The sequence below is a fragment of the Pteronotus mesoamericanus genome, unplaced genomic scaffold, assembly GCF_021234165.1.
Source record: "Pteronotus mesoamericanus isolate MK-2021 breed Mesoamerican mustached bat unplaced genomic scaffold, CSHL_Meso_final contig_164, whole genome shotgun sequence".
Taxonomy (NCBI): Eukaryota; Metazoa; Chordata; class Mammalia; order Chiroptera; family Mormoopidae; genus Pteronotus; species Pteronotus mesoamericanus.
This window is the reverse complement of record NW_026555065.1, coordinates 11,094,197-11,117,113: the sequence shown is the minus strand read 5'-3', so window position 1 is coordinate 11,117,113 and position 22,917 is coordinate 11,094,197. Positions and strand designations below refer to the sequence as shown.

The 22,917-nt window shown below is 32.0% G+C and overlaps 1 protein-coding gene across 3 annotated transcripts in view; it reads right to left on the bottom strand.

Moving 5' to 3' along the window:
• The window catches only part of ZNF280D (zinc finger protein 280D), a 129,610-nt gene that overhangs the window by 51,589 nt on the left and 55,104 nt on the right, over positions 1-22,917 (bottom strand). For 2 of the 3 annotated variants that reach the window (XM_054565380.1, XM_054565377.1), the window contains exons 15-18: positions 21,884-21,946; positions 17,635-17,753; positions 17,448-17,484; positions 7,769-7,814 (exon numbers count right to left, since the gene is read on the bottom strand). In XM_054565380.1, the coding sequence (XP_054421355.1) occupies positions 7,769-7,814; positions 17,448-17,484; positions 17,635-17,753; positions 21,884-21,946 (265 nt within the window). Of the gene's footprint in view, positions 1-7,768; positions 7,815-16,389; positions 16,854-17,447; positions 17,485-17,634; positions 17,754-21,883; positions 21,947-22,917 lie in introns of those variants that run through there. The other variant, XM_054565379.1, reaches the window with a different exon arrangement.

The following is a 22,917-nucleotide window of genomic DNA, read 5'->3' as shown; positions in this document are numbered from 1 at the left end:
CACAAATTCCCTCAGGTTTTATGTGAAACTGTCTTAATTTCTTCCTCACTTCTGAAGTACAGTCTTGCCAAATATAGGATTCTTAACTGAGGTTTTTCTTTTTCTTTTTTTTAAACCACTGCAAATATATTGGCTCACTGCCTTCTGACCTCCAATGTCTCTCATGGGAAATCTGAAAATCTTTGGGATTCCTTGAATGTGATGATTCACTCCTCTCGTTGCTTTCAAGATTTAAAATTTTTGGAAAGTCTGATTATAATTTGTTTGATTTATTACTTTTGGGAAGTCTGATTATGATTTATTTCCATGTGGGTCTCTGAGTTCATCTTACTTGAGGTTGATTGTGCTTCCTGGATGTTGACATTCACTTCTTTCATCATCTTTGGGGAGTTTTCACTCATTTCTTCAAATATGCTCTTCGCCCATTACTCTCTCTCTTCTTCTTCTAGCCCTCCCACAATGTGAATATTGGTCTGCTTGATGGTGTCTCACAGCTCCCTTAGGCTCTGTTCATGTTTCTTCAGTATGTTTCTTTCTATTCTTCATTTCCATTGTCCTATCTTCAAGTTTGCTGTTCCTTCTGTCTGCTGAAATTTGCCCTTAAATCCATCTAGTGAGAGTTTCATTTTCAGTTACTGTACTTTCCAGTTCCAGAATTTTTTTCTGGTTTCTTTTTAGGTTTCCCATAGAAATTTCCATTATTGAGATTTCCATTTTGTTCACACATTGTTTTCTTGACTTTTCCACATATTCTTTTAGTTTTTCGGGCACCTTTAAGACAGCTGTTTTAGTTTCTTTGTCTAGTATATCTGCCATTAGGTCTTTTTCAGGAACAGTTTCTGCTGAACTTTTTTCCTTTTGCATGGGCCATACTTGCATATGTGTATGTCTTGAGATTATTTTGTTGAGCACTGGACATTTGAATCTAATAATGTGGTAACTCTTGGAATCAGATTCTACTCATTCTTCAGCATTTGCTGTTCTTATTATTTATTGTTTTGTTTTTGTTGTTTAGGCTGTTTCTACCCACAGGGTCAGCCTGAGGTGTAACACTAAAGTCTCCTTAGGTCTTTTCTGAGCCTTTCCCTGGGTATATGTAATCACTTTCTAATTTTAACTATATTGGCAATAGTTTTGCTTGTCGTAATCTTTAACGTCTGACTCCTGAAAGGGGAAAAGCAAAAATAAAGGGGAGAGGTGCGCTGTTCCTTTAAATCCCCTGGAGGTCACTTTAGATGGAAGAGGAAGGGCATGCAACAACTGAGAGGTGCAACAACAATGACCATCTACCTCCTGGTCTGCAATTCTGTGATAAACAACAATCCATGATAAGAGCACAGGTCCCTATTATTTGGAGTACTGAGTCTTTTTTGCTCACCTTAGCTCCCGTAAACAGTAGACAAAGATACTCCAGGAACATGTGCACAGATGCCTGCCATGTGGCTAGTGGTGGGCAATGGGTAGCTGCTACTGCACTAAATGCTTAAATTGACTACAATTTACTGTCTAAGTCTTCCCCTGGAAGCCCCATATGCCTTCAAAAGACTCGAGTTCCAAAAATAATTACATCAGACAGACTCCACTGGCGCAATTACTGTCTAGGTTAGGAGATAGATTCCTGGTGGTTTCTATATGCCATTTTTCCAGAACCCTAGGAAAAGGCTACTATGCAAAAAAGTAGTTGAAAAATTGAAAAGCAGGTGTATTGAACTCACAAATGTAGTTTAAATTTAAACATTTTATTTCAGAATTTATCACCTTACTTTCCTGGCTTTAATGGAACCAAACACATCAGTATTATTTTCAACATCTAATTTTCTCTTTATCTTTTCAATTTTAAGTAATTTTAAATTACCTTCAGATTACTGACACTTCTTTTGCAGGATGCTACTGTGGCTAGTATTTAAAATTTTGAATATCATTTTGTTAATCAGCCTTAGAGGACCCAAATATAATGCTTATCTTATATTGCAATTTATTAATATTGTATGTACATGTAATTAAATTTTTAACAATTTCAATTCTTCCAATCTACAAGTACGTGATATCTTTTGATTTATATGGGTCTTCCATTTCTTTCATTAATGTCTTATAGTTTTTGGTGTACAGACCTTCACCTCCTTGGTTAAATTTATTCCTAGGTGTTTTATTCTTTTTGAGGCAACTGTAAATGAAATGGTTTTCATTTCTCTTTCTGACAGTTCATTATTAGTATACAGAAATTCAACAGATTTTTGTATATTGACTTTGATTTTAAAAATACTTCAATTTTTAAAAAGCATCATGATGAAATACAAAATTGTTACCACAAATTCTGTTCAATTTTTTCCAATGTTTGAAACTACTTTTTGAGTTGCAAATATTTGACTCTAGTATCATTCCTTAAAAGTATGCATGGGAAACAAAATAAAAACAAGGATTTTTTTGGAATAAATGAGCCAGTCACAATAAATCAATTCAGCCTTATAGTATTTTTTTAAAAAGACCCTTCTTTTGAAAATTTTTGCTCATCATGTGAAACAAATACTCTAAAATTTGTATCTTGTTGTTGGATGGGCCTATGCTCCATTAAAATCATTTTAATTTGATCAGAAATAGGTGGCCATGATAAAAAATTTATTTTAAATAGCACCTTATTTTTATGCTCAAGCTTTATATTCACTAGCTTCTGAAATTTCTAATTTCAGTTTATCTTTTTTTTCCTCATAATTAGAAGAAAATTCTTTAACTCTAAATTTTACATTAATTCTATTCTAACAGTATCAACTGGAGACTTCATAATTCTAAACTGCTGGAATATGGTGTTTTTGAAGATAAATTTGTTACTGTCCCATATAATTTTGACCAAGTATTCCCTGTGTTTTTCTTCTTCTGAACAATGTATCACTTGGATTCTTAGATGCCATGTTTGTTCTAAAAAATTCTCACTATAAATTTTAAATATATTTATTTTTAATTAATACACATTTAGTTAAATATATTAAACAGAAAATGACTGCCTCTAAAGAGTTTGATAAAAAAAAAAGGTGCAGCAGATTAACAAATGCTTTTATGATAAACATTCTAGTAAAACTTTTTAACTTTTGATTAAAAAATAAAAATTTTACAACCTCTAAGACTCTCAAGTACCTGGAAAAGTTATAAATTAAAAGCAAACTGACAAACAAAAATGAACAAAAACAAAAATCTTAGAAATTTTTTTATGGAGAATAAATCTTATGTAGTCTTATAGAAATAAAAACTAGAGCTAATTTGCCATTTCATTAATGAAATAACAGGAAAACTCTATTCTTCATTTTTATTTGTATGCTTGAATTGAGAGAAACATATTAAGAAAAAGAGATAAAATCATAATAAAAGTACCCTGAAGGGACTGCTGGTATATACCTCCTACACTTGAAATACTTGGGATATGGTAGTTATTCTGACTGGATTAAATTCTCTCATATCTAACTGTCCTACTACATTCTGACCACCATGAGGATAGGAAAATAATTTTATTAATCCTTGTTTCCCAATACTAAGATTCCTGGAACATCCTATCAAGTGTTCCCTAATATCTAAGGAAGGAAGCAAGGAAAGAGAATGACATCTGTACTTGCCTTTTCTCTCACCTCCTACTTAGTTATAGTGAAACTAACCAACCACCAGATAGAGTGGAGGAGTCCTGATATATTGAGTTAAGAAATAAAAGCAGTACAATATTGCAGTGTATAAAATATACAGAGTGGCAGAAAAGGTGCTATTATAGAAGACTGTGTAATATGAATTCCAAATACTATCTAGCATATGAAAGGAATAAATTTTTAAAGAGGAAATGGAAAACTATACATATTAAATAGTGATAACAGTAAAATATTACTGGGGCATGACAACATTGATTCCACTAAAATGAGCCTGATAAAAATCCTGAAGATTAATTCAAGCTATCCACCATAACACATGTGTACTTAAACAGCGGACTATCAACACCACATATACACTTAAAAGAAATACCTGGACCAACAATGTTCAATGACCTTCCAATGAATATGGCTTCCTTTAACCCTACTTATGGCCTGCTCCATTTCTACATAAGCTGGTTTTCTTTTAACAAAAAATTAACAAATTTGGTTTATGTATAAAATGGTTGGTTTCACTTGACATAGATGAAATGACAATAAAAGGAAAGTTAAGAGTTTGATGATTATTTCTAAACAAGGTGAAAGCCTCAAGAAAAAAATCAAAATGTTATGAAATTATGGATTCATAAATTTTCTTCATGTTCATGACTTTACTTATCTGTAAAAAAGACAGGCAAACTCTGTCACCCCCTGGGCACAGGACCTGATTGTGGCTGGGGGATGGAAGAAAAAAAATCCTATTTTCAAGATGCAGAGACAATGAGCCATCTTAAGATGAAGCTAAACCAGAGTAACAAGAAAGCATCACCCCATTACCGCTACCCACCACTAGGCTAGCAAACATCAAATAACAAGCAAGAGCACTACTGCTGGAAGAAAGGCAACAAGAGTGTAGAGACAGATATCTTCTGAAGCTCAGTCTCACAGGAAAAGACTGAAGCTGAGTGTGGAGAAGGACATTAAGAAAAATATCTCCAGCAAAATAACTCCCACCCCATGCACAAATAAATACTAGAAGAATTGAACCTTGCGGTACTTTGTGGGTAACCACTGCAACAAGAAAATCGACTTACTTAATACTATATGGACCCAAGCCCCATACTAATAACCTATCATAAGAAAAGGTACGCCTATTTTGAGATATAAATACTTTTATCTGAGTCCTACATATATCTTACTTTCAAACATTATACAGCACACAGAAAAGCAAGGGGTGAGGCAGGGGGGAATGTATTATCAGGAGACAAAAAAATTGGCAGACCCAGGCGGGGATATGATCTAGCTATTCAAAGTACTGGGAGGAAATGTAAAGTTACTAAGATTAGTATGTTAAATGATTTGGTAGAAAAAGGAGGACAACATGCATGATCAGAATGCGAATTTTAGCAGAGGGTCAGAAACTGTAAGAATCAATGCAAATGGCAGAAAAGCAAACAAAAAACCAAACCTCACTGACATAGATGATAATGCCTTTGATGGGCCCATCTGTATATCTGACACAACTTAAAATTAAATCAATAGGTCTATAGATATAAATTACCCAAACTGAAATACAAAGAAAAAAGAGTATGTGTGTGTTGGCGGTTGGGGAGTGAAAACCAGAACAGGCACCTAAGAACAGGGACTAACATCAAATGACATAACGTGAAACTGAAACACCAGAAACAGAAGATACAAAACAGCTCAGAACACCAATCAGGATAAATGCAAAAAGTAAATAAATACAAAAATAGATAAACATAAATAAACGAACCAGCCAAACTTAGTCATATCATGTTCAAACTAAAGAAAAAGATAAAACCAAATTAAGACTTTTTGGCAGAAAACATGCAAGCCAAGAGACAATGACTTTCTTAAACTGCTGAAGGAACAGAAACAAAACTGTCAACCAACCCTACTATACTCACAAGAAATATCTTTCAAAATGGAAAAAAACTTTTAATGAAAAAAACATGGAAGAATTATCAGTAGATCTATGCAAAATACAGCAAAGGAAGTTCTGTAGACCAAAAGAATACGATACTACACAGAAAAGAAGTGCTACATAAAGAAATGAAGAATACTGAAAATGGTAGAAATGAAGGTAAAGGTATTATTTTTAAGTTTTTAATTGCTCTAAAAATAATTGACTAAAGCAAAAACAGTAACACTGTATGGTCTTTATAAGTTATGTAAAGTATATGAGAACAATGGAAAAAAAAAAGAACACAAAAATTACCAGTATCAGGAATGAAAGAGAGTATTAATCACTGCAGAACCCACACACATTTAAAAGAATGGAATACCATAAACAACTCTATGTACATCTCAGATTAAATGTATCAATTCCTTAAAAACCACAAAATCCTAAAACTACTCAAGAATAAACAGATTATTAATATATCCTGTATCTATCAAAGGAAGGGAAGGGGAAAGTCAAGGACCATATAGCAAGGACTCATGGACAAAACCAAAGGGGAAGAGCTGAGGGAGGGACAGAAGGAGGGGGCAAGGGAAAGTGGTGGGGGGGGAGGCAGAGACAAATGTATTTGAAAAAATAAATTAAAATAAAACTTAAAAAAATAAAAAATAAATAAAACTTGGACTCATTAAAAAAAAAGAAATTTATAGTTAAAAACCTTTCAAACAAAAGAAAACTTTCTGTGGTACAGTAAAAGCCACTTGGAAGAAAGCTGCTACTTCTGCCTAGGTTTCACTTACTGTACTAGACAGATATGCTATTCAAAGATAAATGCTGAACCCGCCTGACTTTATTATACTCAGAAAAAAATACTATTAAGTAATATTTAAAAAATTAACATCAAGAAACCAGGTATTTGAGTAAAATTAATTCTAACTTTAGGAATTAGAAATTTCTCATCCATTAGACTGCCCAATAAATAACATCTATATATTGCGTTGGCCAAAAAGTCCATTTAGTTTTTTATGTAAAATAAAAGACACATTTTTCATTTTATTGAAAATGATTTTATTGATTTGGATATCTTGAGTATTTGGCTATCTCCCACATGGGATAACATTGAGTTCTCAATGTCTCGATTTGATCGCTATCAACTTCAACTGGTCTGCCCTACCATGGAGCACCATCCAGTGAGAAACCTCTAGCATCAAGCTTCGCAAACCACTTTTGACACGTTCGATCAGCCATAACATCTTCTCCATACACTACACAAATCTTTTTTTGAGTTTCAGTTTTGTTTTCACCTTTCTCAAAATAGCACAGCATAAAATGCCAAAGATGTTGCATATTTTCTTTTACCTTCAATATTAAAATAAATACACAAAAATTCACCAATTTTGATAAGATTTTTAAAAAATGCACGCTGATATGACAGCTGTCACAATACAATCTAACAAAATTGTTTCAAATGAAATTAAAGGCAACTACTAAAGGGCACTACTAAAGCCATTTTATGGAAAAAACCAAACCAATTCTTTCACCGACTCAATAATAACTTTGAGTTGGTGAAAGAATTATATTTACAGTGCTTGTTCTATTTTTAGGATTTTATTTACTTATTTTTGAAGAGAGGGAAAGAAGGGAGGAAAAGAGGGAGAGAAACATCCATGTGAGAAACATTGATCAGCTGCCTGCCCCCAACCAGAGTGCGAACTGCACGCAGACATGAATCAAACTGGTGACATTTTGTTTTGCCTGACAACACCCAACTGACCGAGCCATACCAGTCAGGGTCACAGTGCCTGTTTAAGATGGCTAAAGCATAATAACAATATATCCAAAATGTTTCCACTTAAAAAATTAGTTGACTCTTTGACAGTCTAAATGCCCCAGAGAATTATATCATCTGGAAAGGTTATTTTTCCAATGTACCAAATGTTTGGGGTTTTACTGATTTCAGATTTTTTAAATCATAAATTTACTTTCATTACTCACTAGTTGAACTAAATCACAGGCCAGTGAAATACATAATGTCTTTGTCAAAATAAAACCACCTTACAATTTTACTTAGGATTATTTTTATAGCCAATAAAAATAAAAACCAATATTTCAATTTATTTCCTGATAACACACCAATAATTGTTATCGATGTATGCACATTGAATTGAAATGTTTAAAAAGAAACTGCACCAACAATACTTTCTAATGTATAAACCTTTAAAGTATAAAATAAGACAAAATTTACCTCAGACACTGGTTTTTGTTCCTTAGCAGGAGCTTCATTTTTTAATCTTGAAAACAAAATAAGTATTGAATATTTTGTAATTACAATGGAAAAATATGAAACAGTTCTTTTTGCATGCTTAAAATTATTAAAATGTAAATCTAAACTAATGCACATTTTATACGGTAGTAGTAAATGACCTCTGTAAGTATTTTAAGGAAAAAAATGCATTTTATAAAAAAAATTAACAGCAGAGTCAATAAATGTGCTAAACAAATAAATAGACAGCTGTTTATTTATTTCCTTTTCTAAAAACATTACCACTTAAGAAACATTTCTATGTTAAGTACAATTTAAACAGTTGATGGACAGAGACTTGACTTGGGGTGGTGAACGCACAAATACAGTGTACACATAATGTGTTATAGAATTATGCCTCTGAAACCTGTATAATTTTCTTAACCAGTGTCACCTCAATCAGTTCAATTAAAAATAAATAAAATAAAATAAACAACATAACACATTGGTAAAAGTTCCAAAACAAATGATTTACTCTTTAAAAACAAAAGTAGGCTATAGAGCTAATACACATAAGATGCAGCAGTATTGACTATTACAGGACTTAAAAAGTAAGAGAATATATTTTGTCTACAGTGAAATTCAATGATAATGCCATTTCAATATTACAATTAACCTATCCTAGAAGTGATAGAAATCACAGAAATTTATAATTTTGAAGGACATATTCTTTTAAAAATCTTTATAAACATAGTTCAAATATTAACTATACATTTTTTAAACTTCTTGATTTCTAAAACTATACTAATCATAATTTATTACATTAACAAAGGCATATGCCATTTATAAAATCTTTTTAAAAAATCAATTCAATATAAAAGCTAGCTTTTCCAAAATAATTTTGTTTCAGATGTTGATGACTAAATATTATTTGCTAACATATTTATTTTTTATCCTCACCCAAGGACATTTTCTCATTCTTTTTAGAGAGAGAGGAAGGGAAAGAGCAAACTCTAACTGGCTCCCACACACACCTGAACCAGGGATTGAACCCCCACCTAGGTTATGTCCCCTGACCGGAACGGAACTGGCAACCTTTTGCTTACAGGATAATGTTCCAACCAACTGACCCACACTGGCCAGAGCACTAATATTATATATTAAACTCAATCTTAATCTGTAAAATTAGGGTGTCTACCTGATCTGAAATGCCATCAATACAGAGTTGAGTGTTTCATAACTCTGTGAAGGTTTAATAACTATACTTAAGTATTAATACATTTAACATTAGTAACACCTACACTAAAATTTCATGAACACAAATGAAGACATCTAGTAAGATACAATGTCAACCATGCTAAAAGCTATTCTCATAGTATCTGAAATATGGAATTGGTAAGTAACCCTCTTCTTTATCCATTCTCTGAGGGTAAATTTAAATAATTATGAATAAATATAATGAATAAAATACCTTATTAGATATTAATAATTTAACTATGTAAAAATTACTTATCTAAATATTAGTTATTACATAAAATTGCAAAAAATTTAAAACAGAGCATGTCATTTTTTCCATAAGCACTATTTTGGTAATATATTAAAATAATTAGAACTAATTTACTAAACAAATTTAAATAAATAAAACTTGCACAAAAAATTAACAAAATGCACAAAGTCAATCATTTTTGGATTAAAGATTTGTAATTCTCTCAAGTATTTAATTGTGAACAATAGTACTCATAAAGATGAAATAACATCAGGTGTAAGTACAGTGTTCCTGTTTTAATGGTTTTATATGGGAAAATAAGTTTTTAGAATAACGTGTAAAGTAGCAAGAAAACATGAAAATTAGTCTGATGAAACAAAAAGTAGATATTGGATTAATGAAGTTTTAAAATAAACTTGTATATTACAATTGATTTTTATTTCTAAGCGATTATCTTAAACTCAGTTTGAAAAACTGAAACAAATTGGTCACAAAGCAGATAAAAAAATATTTTATAAAAGCATTTTCCTTTTCAGCTCACTGTTGAAAATGTTATCAAAGACCTTGTATTCTTATAAAAGAAATATTATCATGCTAACCATTTTCACATAAGGCTGTTCTAATAAATTGATTTTATGCAGCAATTGAAGTGAAAGCTATTAAGCTTGTGTTGTTATTATTGCATTTCAACTGGGGAACTTGAGTCTTTGTAATATCTCTTCAAGGGAGGTTGGTAACAGAGGTTTTTATTAGACTTCATTTTACTGGCTAAGAAACTGATAAATGAGAACAAAATAAATTACTGAAATAACTAGCATTAAGAGGCCTATCAAAATAGGAATGTCAATTTTGTTTGGGCTTTAACCATACTGGTATTCTCTTTAAGGAACAGAATTGTAATAACCAATGAAAACATATAAAAAACAAATCTAAAAAAAAATTAGGCTCTATATAAAATTGAATTATCACATTTATCACTAAAATGTACACTACACTTTTATAACTACAAAAGCATACTTTAAGATTAACAAATTATAATATACTATGAATACATTATTAACACTTGAAAAAGAAACAATGTTTTTACCTGTGATTCTTATTCATTAAAGATACCTGCTGAAATAGTCATCATCTGAGATAGTCAATTGCTTAGAAGACAGTGAAATTTGCTAAGCTCAAAGTTCTGAGCTAATGACCTGCCATTACATAATTTCCCTTTCTACCTTTGAGGGTTGCAATAATTTCTTATAGAAAAATATAGTACAGTGTTTAAAACAAACACTATTTAAGATATTGGTGTAAAGAGAACAAAAGGCTGACTGGTAATCAATTTCAACAACAAATCATTAGAGATCAAGATTGCAAATAAGTAATTTTTCTTCTGTATAAAAACCTGCTGAAATAGATCTTTCTGCTGTATTTCTCAAGGTCAATCCTTTCCCTCTGAAGTTTAAATGAAATAAATGTCCCTACTTGCATTTTTCTGCAGGGTAGATGACCAATTCAAGGCTACATGTTAAATGAATATTTGGGTCAATTACTTTAGTGTCTTCTTTTGAAGCTTCATTCACACTATAAACATACCATGGGATGGGGGAGGAGCTATGAGGAGAAGTGTCCAAATTCATTTCAGCCAGGCCACATTCTTTCTTTCCAGTAACATTTAAAAGTCAAATATTTCAATGCTGATTTTCAAAATTTAACCTTCAACTTAAGAATACTCGTACACATACTATAAAAAAGCTGGAAAAGAGGCTGTACAACAAGCCAGTAGTAAAGTCAACCATTTCTCAATACCCTCTACTTAGACATTCAGGATTAAATTTAAGATACTAGTCATCATACTAATACATAACAGTAAAACATCTAGTGCACTATTTCTGATCATATACTGGGTTGCACATATTTTAGGTACTGTGCTAACACACAGTTAACACACAAAGTTAACACAGGCTCTCCTTTCAAAAAGTTCACTGTCAAAGAAACATTTTGAACCAATTATTTACAGAATTGTGAGAAGTGCTAGAAAAAAGAAATCTGTATGGCTCAGTGGTTGTATAAAGAAAGGACTAAACCACTATGAAAGTAAAAAAGGAAAGGAAGCAGTGAAGACACTACAGTGAACTTGGCTTGTGCCAAGAGTTAGCAAAACAGGGTAAGGAGATTCAAGGCAGAGCAAAGGCAAAGAAATAACAAAATAAGATGGCAATGACATGAGACCCTGAGAGATCTCATATGATTGGTATGTAGGGAACAAAGAAGAATAACTTGAAGATACAACTGAAGAGACAGCAGAAGCCACTTCAGGAAAAGTCTTGATTGCCATGCTAAAATGTTTATGCTAAGAAATTTATTCTAACGTTAATAGAAAAGTCTGATCAAATTTGTACATAAGAAAAAGGATGGTATTAGAAGAAGGTAGGGTCTAGTCAAAGAATCCAGATAAGAGAGTAGTAATGACTGTCTTAAGTAAAGCAGGAACAATGTTATAGAGAAGAGAAAATTTAGGGAGATGATAAACAAGGTACAACCAACAGAATGTGAGAACTGGATAAATGTAAATGAGAAAAGCAAATATGAGCCCCCAAAAGTCTGCTGAGTCTCAAGAAAATAGTAATGCCAATAACCAAGACAGAAAATTCAAGTGGATACAAAATTTTGAAAAAATAATAAATATTTTAAAATATTTACCACTCAGACCTGCTCAGTCTGTATATCTCATCCTCAAGTACAATTCCAACGATCACTTCTATACAAATAACCCCAAAATCATCATCCAGAGCATGACTCTTCCAAGGCCATCCCCCGCTTCAACTTATAAATCATTGACATTTGTTCTATAAAACACAGTTTGAAAACACTGACCTAGTTACTTTCCTTTATAGAAATGTAAGAAATTATAAAAATATCTGTAGACAGTTAACTGTGCTGAGGAACAGCGTGAACAATTTAATCTTCTCAATCAAAAAGTATCCTTGTTTATGCTACTAGGGATAGGATGTGTGGCATTCTAAATTCATCTTCTCAAAAGAACAAATTATGACACATAGGTATAACCATAATGAATAACAGAATCTCAGAACTCTAGAACAAGTCAGTGCTCACATTTACAAACAGGAAACTAAGACTCCAAGAACAATATCACTCCCTTGTTTTCCTCCAATATCATTAGCCGCTCTCTCAGTTTCCTCTGCTCATTTCCTGACAACTCCCTTTTTCTGTCAGATTCCTCAGAATTCAGTTTGTAGACCTCGCCCTCTCTCTATACTATACCCGTTGGTGATCTCATACAGTCCCATGAGTTTGTTTTTTTTTTACTGAATTTTTTTATGTTGGGACACTTGTATATGCATCTGCAGCTGTAAGAAATATAGAGATTTCATACACCTTTGTCCAGTTCCCCCAATGATAACATCTTACAAAATGACAGTACAGTATCATAACCAGGATATTGACAGTGGTTCAATACACAGATGTTTCTCAGATTTCAACTTTGCTTGCATTTGTTCCCATGACAATTTAAAATGTTAAATGATATTACAGCCTAGAGCACTCCCCTAAACTCACAGAGGTGAATGACACTGGCATCTTCACTTGAATTTTTAATAGGTATCTCAAACTAAAACTTGATGCAAAATCAAAGTCTTCATCTTCCCTCTCAAATCTGCTCCTCACAAGTCTTTCCTATCTTAGTTAATATCAGTGCCATCAAGTTGCTCAGACCAGTAACCGTGGAATCATTCTCCTCACTTTCTCTCACACTTCACATCCAAATCATCAACAAATTCAAACTATATCCAAAATCAAACCTCATACAGCCTATGCTGCTAGCAGCTTAGCTTAAGAACCCACCATCTCCTACCTGGATTATTTTAACAGCCCCTTCTAACTAATCTCCTTGATTCTGCCCTTGTTCTTCTACAGTTAATTCTCAAGATAGCAGCAAGAGTAGTAATATAAACATTTTTCTGTATTTAAGGTTTTATTGTCAATCGTGAGTTTTACTGAGGTACAAAACACTCCTCTATTCAAAATGCTCTAATGGTTCCTTATCTCAGAATAAAAGCCAAATACCTTACAATGGTCTATAAGATTCTGCGTGGCCCACATTACTTTGCAGGCCTCATCTCATACTACTCTACCTCTCAATCCATGGCAGCCAAACCAGTCTCTTTGCAGTTCTTCCTCCAGGTCATTACCCAAATATCTCAGTGAGGCCTTCCTTGACCACCAAATTTTACATGGCAGCATACACACTCTCAATCTGTATTCTTTATCTCCAATCTTTAACTTCATTTTTCTCCATAGTATTGTCCACCACTGAATGTGTTATATTTTTAATTACTTTTTATTATCTACCTTTCCATTAAAACATAAGCTGCATGAGGACAGAGAGCTTTCCCTTTCCCTTTCTCTACACCTAGAACAGAGCCAGACACAAAGTAGGTGCTCAAGAAATATTCACAAATAAATAAATGAGGCCCAAAGAGATGAGGTGTTTTACCAAAATGGGACAAAATAGGGCAAAAATCCATATCTCTGTAGTTTAGGAGTCACTTTTTCTAAGAATGGTGATGGACTCAAACTGATCCATTCTCACTTTTTATTCAGGGGTAAACCAAAAGCACATGTGCAGGAAATAGCAATTTCTGATTAGGTAAATAAACTATTTGGAATAACTTGATCAGATCACACTCAAGCTAAAACTTGTTAGCACCAAATTAAAATTCAACCAACTGGGAATAAGCAAGTTTTGTACTAAGCACCGTAAGTGTTTTATTTAAATCAATTTTTTAAAAAGTTATGGATGACAACTTTAAGAGTTTAAATAAGACAATGAACTTGATCATACTATAAAGTTCTACAGAAGAACAAAAAGCAGTACTCCCAAACTGTTATGTCAAGAATGTAGTTTTTCCTATTTTTGAACTGTAACCAAGTAGAACAAATATCTGTAATTGAAAAAGGAACTTATTTTAACAGTGGAAAGATGTTGTTTCTGGGCAAAATTTTAAAATATTTTTAAAAACTGCACAGAAATAAGGTGAATGACAAAACTTTTCCTAGAGACAGATATGGAAATAAAGAATAGTATATTACCAAGTCCACCTATAAGCCACTTTCAGAGCTTTTGAAAATCATTAATTTACAGTAGAAATTAGTTTGGAAGTTTAAAATGAATGGATTAAACTCCTTTTATAAATTTTTTGTTTTGAAATAACTTCAGATTTATAGAAAAGTTGCAAGAATAGTACTAAGAACTCCTGTATTCCCTATGCCCATATTCCCTAATTGTTAACATTCTCCCACATTTACTTAATCAGTTTCTCTCTTCATATCTGTATGTGTCCATATATTATTTATAAGCCATTAGAGAGTAAGTCACAATGGTCCTTTATTCCCCGAATACTTGTGAATGTTTCTTAGAAGAACATAATACGAAAGGGAAAATGTGGGACAACTGTAGTAGCATAAACAATAAAATATTAAAATAAAGAAAACAAAAATATTTCAGAAAAAAAAAAAAGAAAGAAAAGAAAAGATTTCAGTGCTTGTTTAAACCAAATGCTAACACACTCTGGGTCTCAAACGTTTCAAAACTAGAAGTAAATTCTTCCAGGCAACTTGCTTTTCTAGTGCTCTTTTATGAAGTCACATTCAAAGAATTTTAGAAATCAAATGAAAAGTCACAGAATGTATTAAGAGTTTATATCCTTTAGAATTAGTTATTCTATTTCTATGACTCTTTCCTAAAAATAATAATCAGCTAAGCCAGCAAAGACACACATAAAAGAATGTTTATCCCAGTATAACTTATAATTTTGAAAAACAAAATAAGTTAAATGGTCCAACTGGGATATCTAATAGCACACGACCTTAATAAAAGATATTACCAAATTGTTGATTAGTAAGAATAAATGCTCAAGTTGTAATGTTAAGTTAAAAAGAGAGGGAAAATTATATAGTAAAACTATGCAAAAATATTCATAGAAAATACTGAAAGAAAATACACCCACAGTGGGTATCTGTTAAAAAAAACAAACTAATGGGATTAAAATTTCCTGATAACTAATTGCAAGGAACACATTACATAATAAGTAGTCATCTAAATTAACTTTGAATCTGTTTCAAAGAAAAATAATTCTAATTTTAAAGTAAAAAACACTACTGAGTAATTACTTTTAGAGTCTGCCTTTCCTTATGGCAAACTAAGATGACAAAAGGTGTTTTGCCTGTCTTGAAAATTCAAGAAATTGGTTTAGTATAAGTAGTAACCTTTCAATTGTGCTGAAGGGAAAAATGTAAGATGCTCTAAATAGATACAGGTGTTAATGAGCAGGTCAAATAATAAGGCTTCCCAAAACAAAGCAGTACACCTATTTATATAATAAAAATCTATAGAATTCATATGAAATTATTTATTAATAAATAAGTCCTGAGGCATTTAAACAATCCTTTTTTAATTAAAAGAAAAAATAATTTCAAAACTGTTTAGTGGATTTAATTGCAATCCACTAAAGTAGATTTTAAAATTTAAAAATGTCACTTTTTAAAAAATATACATGTATATGTGAAAAAACATATATATGAAAAAAACAAGTGCATTGTTGGTTCCCATATTTTTTTAATGTTACCTTTACCCAAAGGAACTCATTAATGGATAAGTAAATATTGTATGTTAACCGAATACTCAACTTTAAAACTGGTTTTATGGTCTGCAAGAAGTTTTGTTAATCTTTTACACACCAGAACTCATGATTATTAAGATGATATTAATATTAATCATCCCAAAATAAGACAGAGGATACAATAATGTCTACTGGTCTAAACAACAGCCAAATTAAAAAGTTCTAAGTAGGTTGCTACAGACAATCTGTAGAGAATTATATGGAATCTCTTGGACATCTTAACAAAACAAAGCAAACATTAAACAGTGTTAAAGAATAGAAAAGAATATAAAAATAGACATCATAAAATCAGTAAATTTGGAGAACATAAAACAATCAAAATTAATTTATTAAAAATAAAAAATCTGAAAACCAGTACTGTTGAAAAACTATAGAGTTAGAATTGTGTAATATATTTTAAATGACAGTAAAAATAACTGCAATTTTGGAACATAATTGTAGAGACCTGTTGTTCCAAGGACATGAAAATAACCATGGTTTTCTAACAACCAGAGCTTTTATATTCCTTGGACTGCATTCATGCTTGGGGAAGATTAAAGGGCAGCAGCCAAAATGACTAAACTTCAACTTGGATGCTGAAGCATTGATTTGAAGGCCTTTTCTTGGCCAGAAGTGACCCACAGACTTAAGATCAAGAGCCAAAGTCCCCAGTGGAAATTTGTGCTCAATTTGGTGGGCTTTGAGACAGACTATCTCTGGCTAAATTAGCATCAACCTTATGGGAGGCCAGCCATGAAATATGGCAGTCTCCCCAAGATCTGATTTCTTGAGACCACAACCTAGAGCAGGTCCCATTGTCAAACTATTCACATTCCTTGGAAAGAGAGAACAGGCATCGGTTGTGTCCGTCGAAGGGGGACACTGTCCAGGTGTACCCTGGACATTTTTTGAAATCTCTGGGCTGCTTCTGCATCTGAAAAATAAGAAAAATAGCACAATGACAGACAGCAAATGAGGAAAAAGACAATCATTGGGCCTACACACTTACGACTTATAAGAAATTAAGAAAGCAGACAAAACAGAAAAAAGACAAACAGCCATATCATTTGGAATGTATTATTCTGAAGGCAAGTACAGCAGAGAAAAACAAATTATTTTAAGCAAAGTAAGAAATGACTATAGCAACAAAAGCTATTTTGGAAAGAGCCAACTAGAGAAAACAACATATGTTAAGATATGTCAACCTGACACAAAGATAAGGTGGAATAAGAATCTAGTCCCATTTGAAGCTGAAAAAAGCTGAATAATGAGAGCTAGTGTCATGAACTTGGCTGCTTAACTGCCTTTGTGTAAGAAAACATCTCAGAACTTTGAACTTAGGAAATTCCAACTTGTCTTGCACCAGGTCACGAGCTCCATAGAGCAGGAACCTATTTCAACAAGCAGCTTTAAAAAAAACAAAACAAAATACTTTAATATTTTTTCATTTCTATTAATGACACATTTTTAAATGCAATAGTCCTAAAGTCCATCAAAGTAAAATGCACTGAATAAAAATTAAACTTACTCAGAAAGATGTTCAGAAGTTGGGATACAAACAGAAACTGAAATTAGAAAAAAGTTTTATATTTAAAACAGCATATGAAATATGATGACTGAGAATAACGATTTCATAAAGAACCCATATTGTGGCTCACAAAAAATACTGAAATAAATATCAAAAACCAAAGTAACACAATTACATATAGACGTACCTTTCTCTACTACAACTTGGCAGGTATGAGTTTCATGCTGACTCAAGTGCATAGCCATATTATCTAAGCCAGAAACATCAGCTAGGAAATCACAATTAAGGCACACTAGAGTAATGCCCCTATTAAAAAAAAAAAAAAAAAAAAGGCAAATAGTATAAAAGAAAAAGGTTTTTTTTAATCTTTTATGAAAATCCATATACAAGTTCAGTGATTATTTTTCCATAATTTGCTTTTTGTATCAAACTGTCAATCCTATTTTTGTTATATAAACTTGGTATAATAAAGATGACTCTCTAGAAAATAGCATAGCCATATATAAATTATGTTATCATTTATTTACAGAAATTATTCTTTATTTGATAAACTTTTACTTCTCAGACCAGCTGCTAAAAGCTGGGAGTCAAGAGACCTAAAGCCCAGTGTTGATTCCACTAACAACTTGTGTCACTTCAACCAGTCACAATCTATCTGTGCATCTGCCCATCTGCAATGCAAGGGGATAGTATTCACTCACTCAATATATATTTACTAAGGCTGTCCTTACACATACTATGCTAGTATTGTACTATACTGTGAATATAAATGAAAAAAAAATAGTCTGTGCACTAACAAAGCTTACATCTAGTGTTTTATTTAGGTGGGAAAAAAATTAAAAATGTTAAGGCTTTAAATATATAGATCATGTTGTAGCTGCCATTGATTATGTACTATGTGTTAAAGGTTTTCTATATATTATTTTGTTTGATTCTCATAACTACCCAAGGTGGTATTATTCTCACTTTATACTGAATTAATTAAAGTAGTTAATTCACTACTGAAGTCCAACACTTGTGTTCCTCAGCATTTCTGCTCTGTAAACTGGTCCACTTGCTGGGGCCTGAACTATTTGTTTCCTTACCAAACACTGAGTGCTGTAGTTCTTAAATGAAATATGTAATGATTATAAATTTTCAAAAAGCCTAGGAATCACTTCTTTTGTTGCATTCACGGTAGTTTTTATACTTATTAGATCAAACTATACAGCACTTGCTATTTGAAATATTTAAACATAATTGGCATGTTATTAGTATATGACACTGGCCTTAAGATTCTCATTAAAAATGTGTTTAAAACTTTGATTTTTAGCTGAAAGTTATTTTAAAATATTACTGAACATGTAACAGTATGCAAATGTTTCAGAAAACTCAGAAAGCCACTATCTGTTTAATTTATTATTTTTGTAAGGGTTAAAAACTTGGGAACTTGTTGGGTGAAACATGTGAAGTGTTGTTTAAAAGAAAAATGTATATATGAAATGTAAAAATGATGCTAAGTTGTTTAAAGGAAACTGAATTGCAAATAAGGCTGTTTAAAAAAGTTTGTTCAACTGAAATGAACTTTATCAAACATTAATTAAAGAACCTCTCAAAAGTGATTAAAATGTATTTGACTTCTAAATGGAATAATTTTAAGTTAAACTAAAAATATTAAGGAAAGTTAAGATTCAAATACTTAAATTTATTAACTATATAGTCTTATCTTTTAACAAACTGCCCTCGCAGACATTAAAGTGGTCTCAATGGTAAGTAGTATCTAAATGTCTATTCTACTGGATATAGTTAATTGGACAGGGGTAGAATGACTAAATCAAGCCTTTTCTAACAGGGATTTGTGATTGGGCTTTATAATACAATTTCTTGATCTAGGAAAATGTAGGAGGCTGGAATACTATATTTGGGTCATCAACAGAGAATGCTGGTAGGCACACTGAGAAGAGAATGGAATCCAAGTCCAGAGAAAATAATAAAGACAAGATCATCCTGCCTTAGCGGGTTAGAATAGAGAGAAGCCATGTCAGTAACTAATGACTTTTTGCTTCCCTTTTTCTTTCTGGCTGTACCTCCTCCTTTTAGGGGTCCATGAGATTCTTCAGAATCCTGCTAATATATTGCTATTGCTTAAGTTACAAAAAAAAAAAAAAAAAAAAAAAATCATGTGATGCTATCATTGTTATTGTTAATTTAACAAAGCCTAATACACTTTTAAAATTCATGCATCTGTAACTTACCCTACTGCTAAAGGTAAGAAGAAGGATATCTTCAATTTAACCTTCCTTCAGTAACACTTGATTCTATATAAAACGTCAAAGGTTCTTCAGTGCCCTCCAAATTATCCCAAACTCCTTAGCCCTATTATTTTCATCTCTAAGCTCAAAACTATTGCCCCAGACTTCAAACTTACTATATAAACTCCATGCTCCACACATTCACTACTAACTATTCCACCTGTATACCTTTTACTTTTTAATTTATGTACCTTTATTCATGCTATTTCTTCCAACTTGAATTTTGTGTGCCTCTTCTATCAGTATAAACAATATTCATCCTTTAAAGCCAACTATAACTAACACCTATCCAGATTATTCCAAGTAACCTCTCTCCCTCTGCAATAACCCTTGTTGCACTTATTAAAATCCTCTGGGCATCATCTGTTATTTAAGTTCATCTATGTCTCCCACACAATAAAGTGTACATTACCTGAAGACTTCATCACAAGTGTACATTATCTAAGAATTCATCACTTTCATCTCTACAGGGGCTGTATACTATGCACATGACAGATGCATAATAAATAGCTAAATAATATTCCTTTTCAATAAAGGAGTAATTACAAAATTATTGTTCTATACAATTGTAAGTAAGCTATATTCCATTCACAGAGTTGATCAATTTTCAATTTAATATGTATTCAAGTTGAGAAAAACCTCAGATCTTTAAAATAACATAACTTACTTTAAAAAAGAACAGTTAAGCTTGACAACAGTGAGATAAATATCACCCCCCCCAAAAAACGTCAAACTAAAATCTTATCTTTTGAATGCAAAACTCTTTTAATTCTTATAAAATTATTTAGTAAAGGCAACATCTAATACAGTTTAATCCATTTCACTGAATTCAGTAAATGTTTTAAAATTAGCCCTAATATACTTTTTAAATTCAGTCAAATCTTATTTCCCTGTGAGCTACTGGTCCAACATCATAGATGGGACCTACTGTCCACATAAATCATTTTCAACATATACTTTAATTTATTCAACAAATATTTACTGAGTACATTAATCAATGTTTGGTATAGACAAAAATCCACATGAAACAGATTCGAGTAAGAGGACACAGAAAATAAAAAACAGTAAAATCAGATGAGGAAAGATGATCTAGAGAAAAATTAAGGAAATGAAAAGGAAATGGAGTGCTGGAGTGAAGCACAGGGGACAGGATATAATTTTAAATTTTTGTTCTCATTTTACAACCTAAATGCATGATGACTTCATCTTGATACCACTTTTCACCACTGAAACAAATTTAGCAAGAGCATATAGGCTAGTCATACCTGTAGTCTAAGGATATAATGAATGAAACTATCAATATGTACTATCTAGTAGCAATCACTTAGGTCTCCAAATTGGACATCCCAACATCAGGTTACAAAAGAAAGTTGTGACAAACCACAATGAGTTACCATTTCACACCCACTAGGGTAACTATAATCAAAAAGAGATAATAACAAATGTAGGCAAAGATGTGGAGTAACTGGAACCTTCATATACTGCCAGTAAAAATATAAAATAGTTAAGGTACTTTGTAAAACAGACTGGCAGATCCTTAAAGGCTCAACACAGTTAACATATAATCCAGTCATTCTATTCTAATCCCAGATATACAGTAAAGAGAAATGAAAAGACATGCCCAGACAAAAGCTTGTATACAAATGTTCATAGCAGCATTATTCCTAATGGCTTCAAAATTCAAAGAGCCTGATGGATTAAAAAAACTATGGTATAGCCATACAATGGAATATTATTTAGCAATAAAAAATGAAGTACTGATATATGCAACATCATAGATGATGTGGAAAACATACTAAATGGATGGTGTCAATCACAAATTACATCATTCTAATTATATGAAATGTCCAGAATAGGCAAATCTATACAGACAAACAGAAGATTAGTGGTTACTTAGGGATGGGGGAGTTGGAAGGAAATGGGGATGACCGTAATGGGTAGTTTCTTTTTGGAGTGACGAAAATGTACTAATATTAACTGTGGTGGTGGCTGCATAACTCAGTAATATACTAAAAACTATCCATTGTACAATTTAAGTGTGTGAACTGCATGGTATATGAACTATATCCCATTAAGGATAATATATTAAAAAATTTAACTTACACCATTTTTCAACAGAAAGAACTAAAAAAATCAATTAGTTACCTGAGATTTTCTGAATGCTTCTTAAAAATACAAAACCTTTTACTTGGTCGGTTACTGTGAAAGCTGGAGAGAAAAAACAGATTTTATTAATTTTATTCTATTGTAGTCTATTAATTTATAGCTGTATTTCAAGTCAATACTTAAGTTTCTAATTTCATGATATAAATAAAATGTCATCCCTATGTAATTCAATATTTTATTTCACATTCCATTTTACCTATTTTCTAATGACACAATTTTCCTAAGCATATGCTTATATGATCAGTACTTTCATCACTGCACAAAAGGAAATCAGGTTTTATTAGAAAGTAAAGCACAAATTAATTTAGTATTCGTTAAGAGTTGAAAACAATTTTAATTTTTTTGCTAATATTTTTGCTATAATATGAAGTTATCAAAAATAATCATATGCCCAGGCCAGATGGCTCAGTAGGTTGGAGCGTCGTCCCGTACACCAAAGAGGTTGCAGGTTCAATTCTCGGTCAGGGCACATAGTCAATTGCAAGTTGGATCCCTGGTTGGAGTGCATACAGGAGGCAACTGATTGATGTTTTTCTCTTTCCCTTCCTCTCTCTAAAATCAATAAAAACATATCCTCAGGTGAGGATTAAAAAAATAATAATCATTGTTTTTAAAATCATTTTCCAATCTTAACATGCTCAGGTGGGGGAAGATGGAGAATCTAAATGATTTTGGAAGTAAATAGTACTCAAGCTAAATGCCACTGTTCACTATTTATAAAATCGAACATTGAGAGTTCTTTGCAATTACTAGTAGAGTTAATTAAAAAAAAAAAAAAAAGAACCACTAACCAAGCTTTCTAACCAGTTATAGCTTTTATATACCCTTCAAAATCTGGTAAGGAACACTTCCCTATACCAGAAAGTCAGTATTAGTTTGACACAATATAACTAAAAGTGGAGTCATGGATTTAAAATCAGCATCACGTGGGAGCTCATTTAGAAAAGCAAAATCCTGTGTCCACCCGCCAATCATATTGAATTACTCTCTGGCAATGGGGCCCAGGAGTGTCT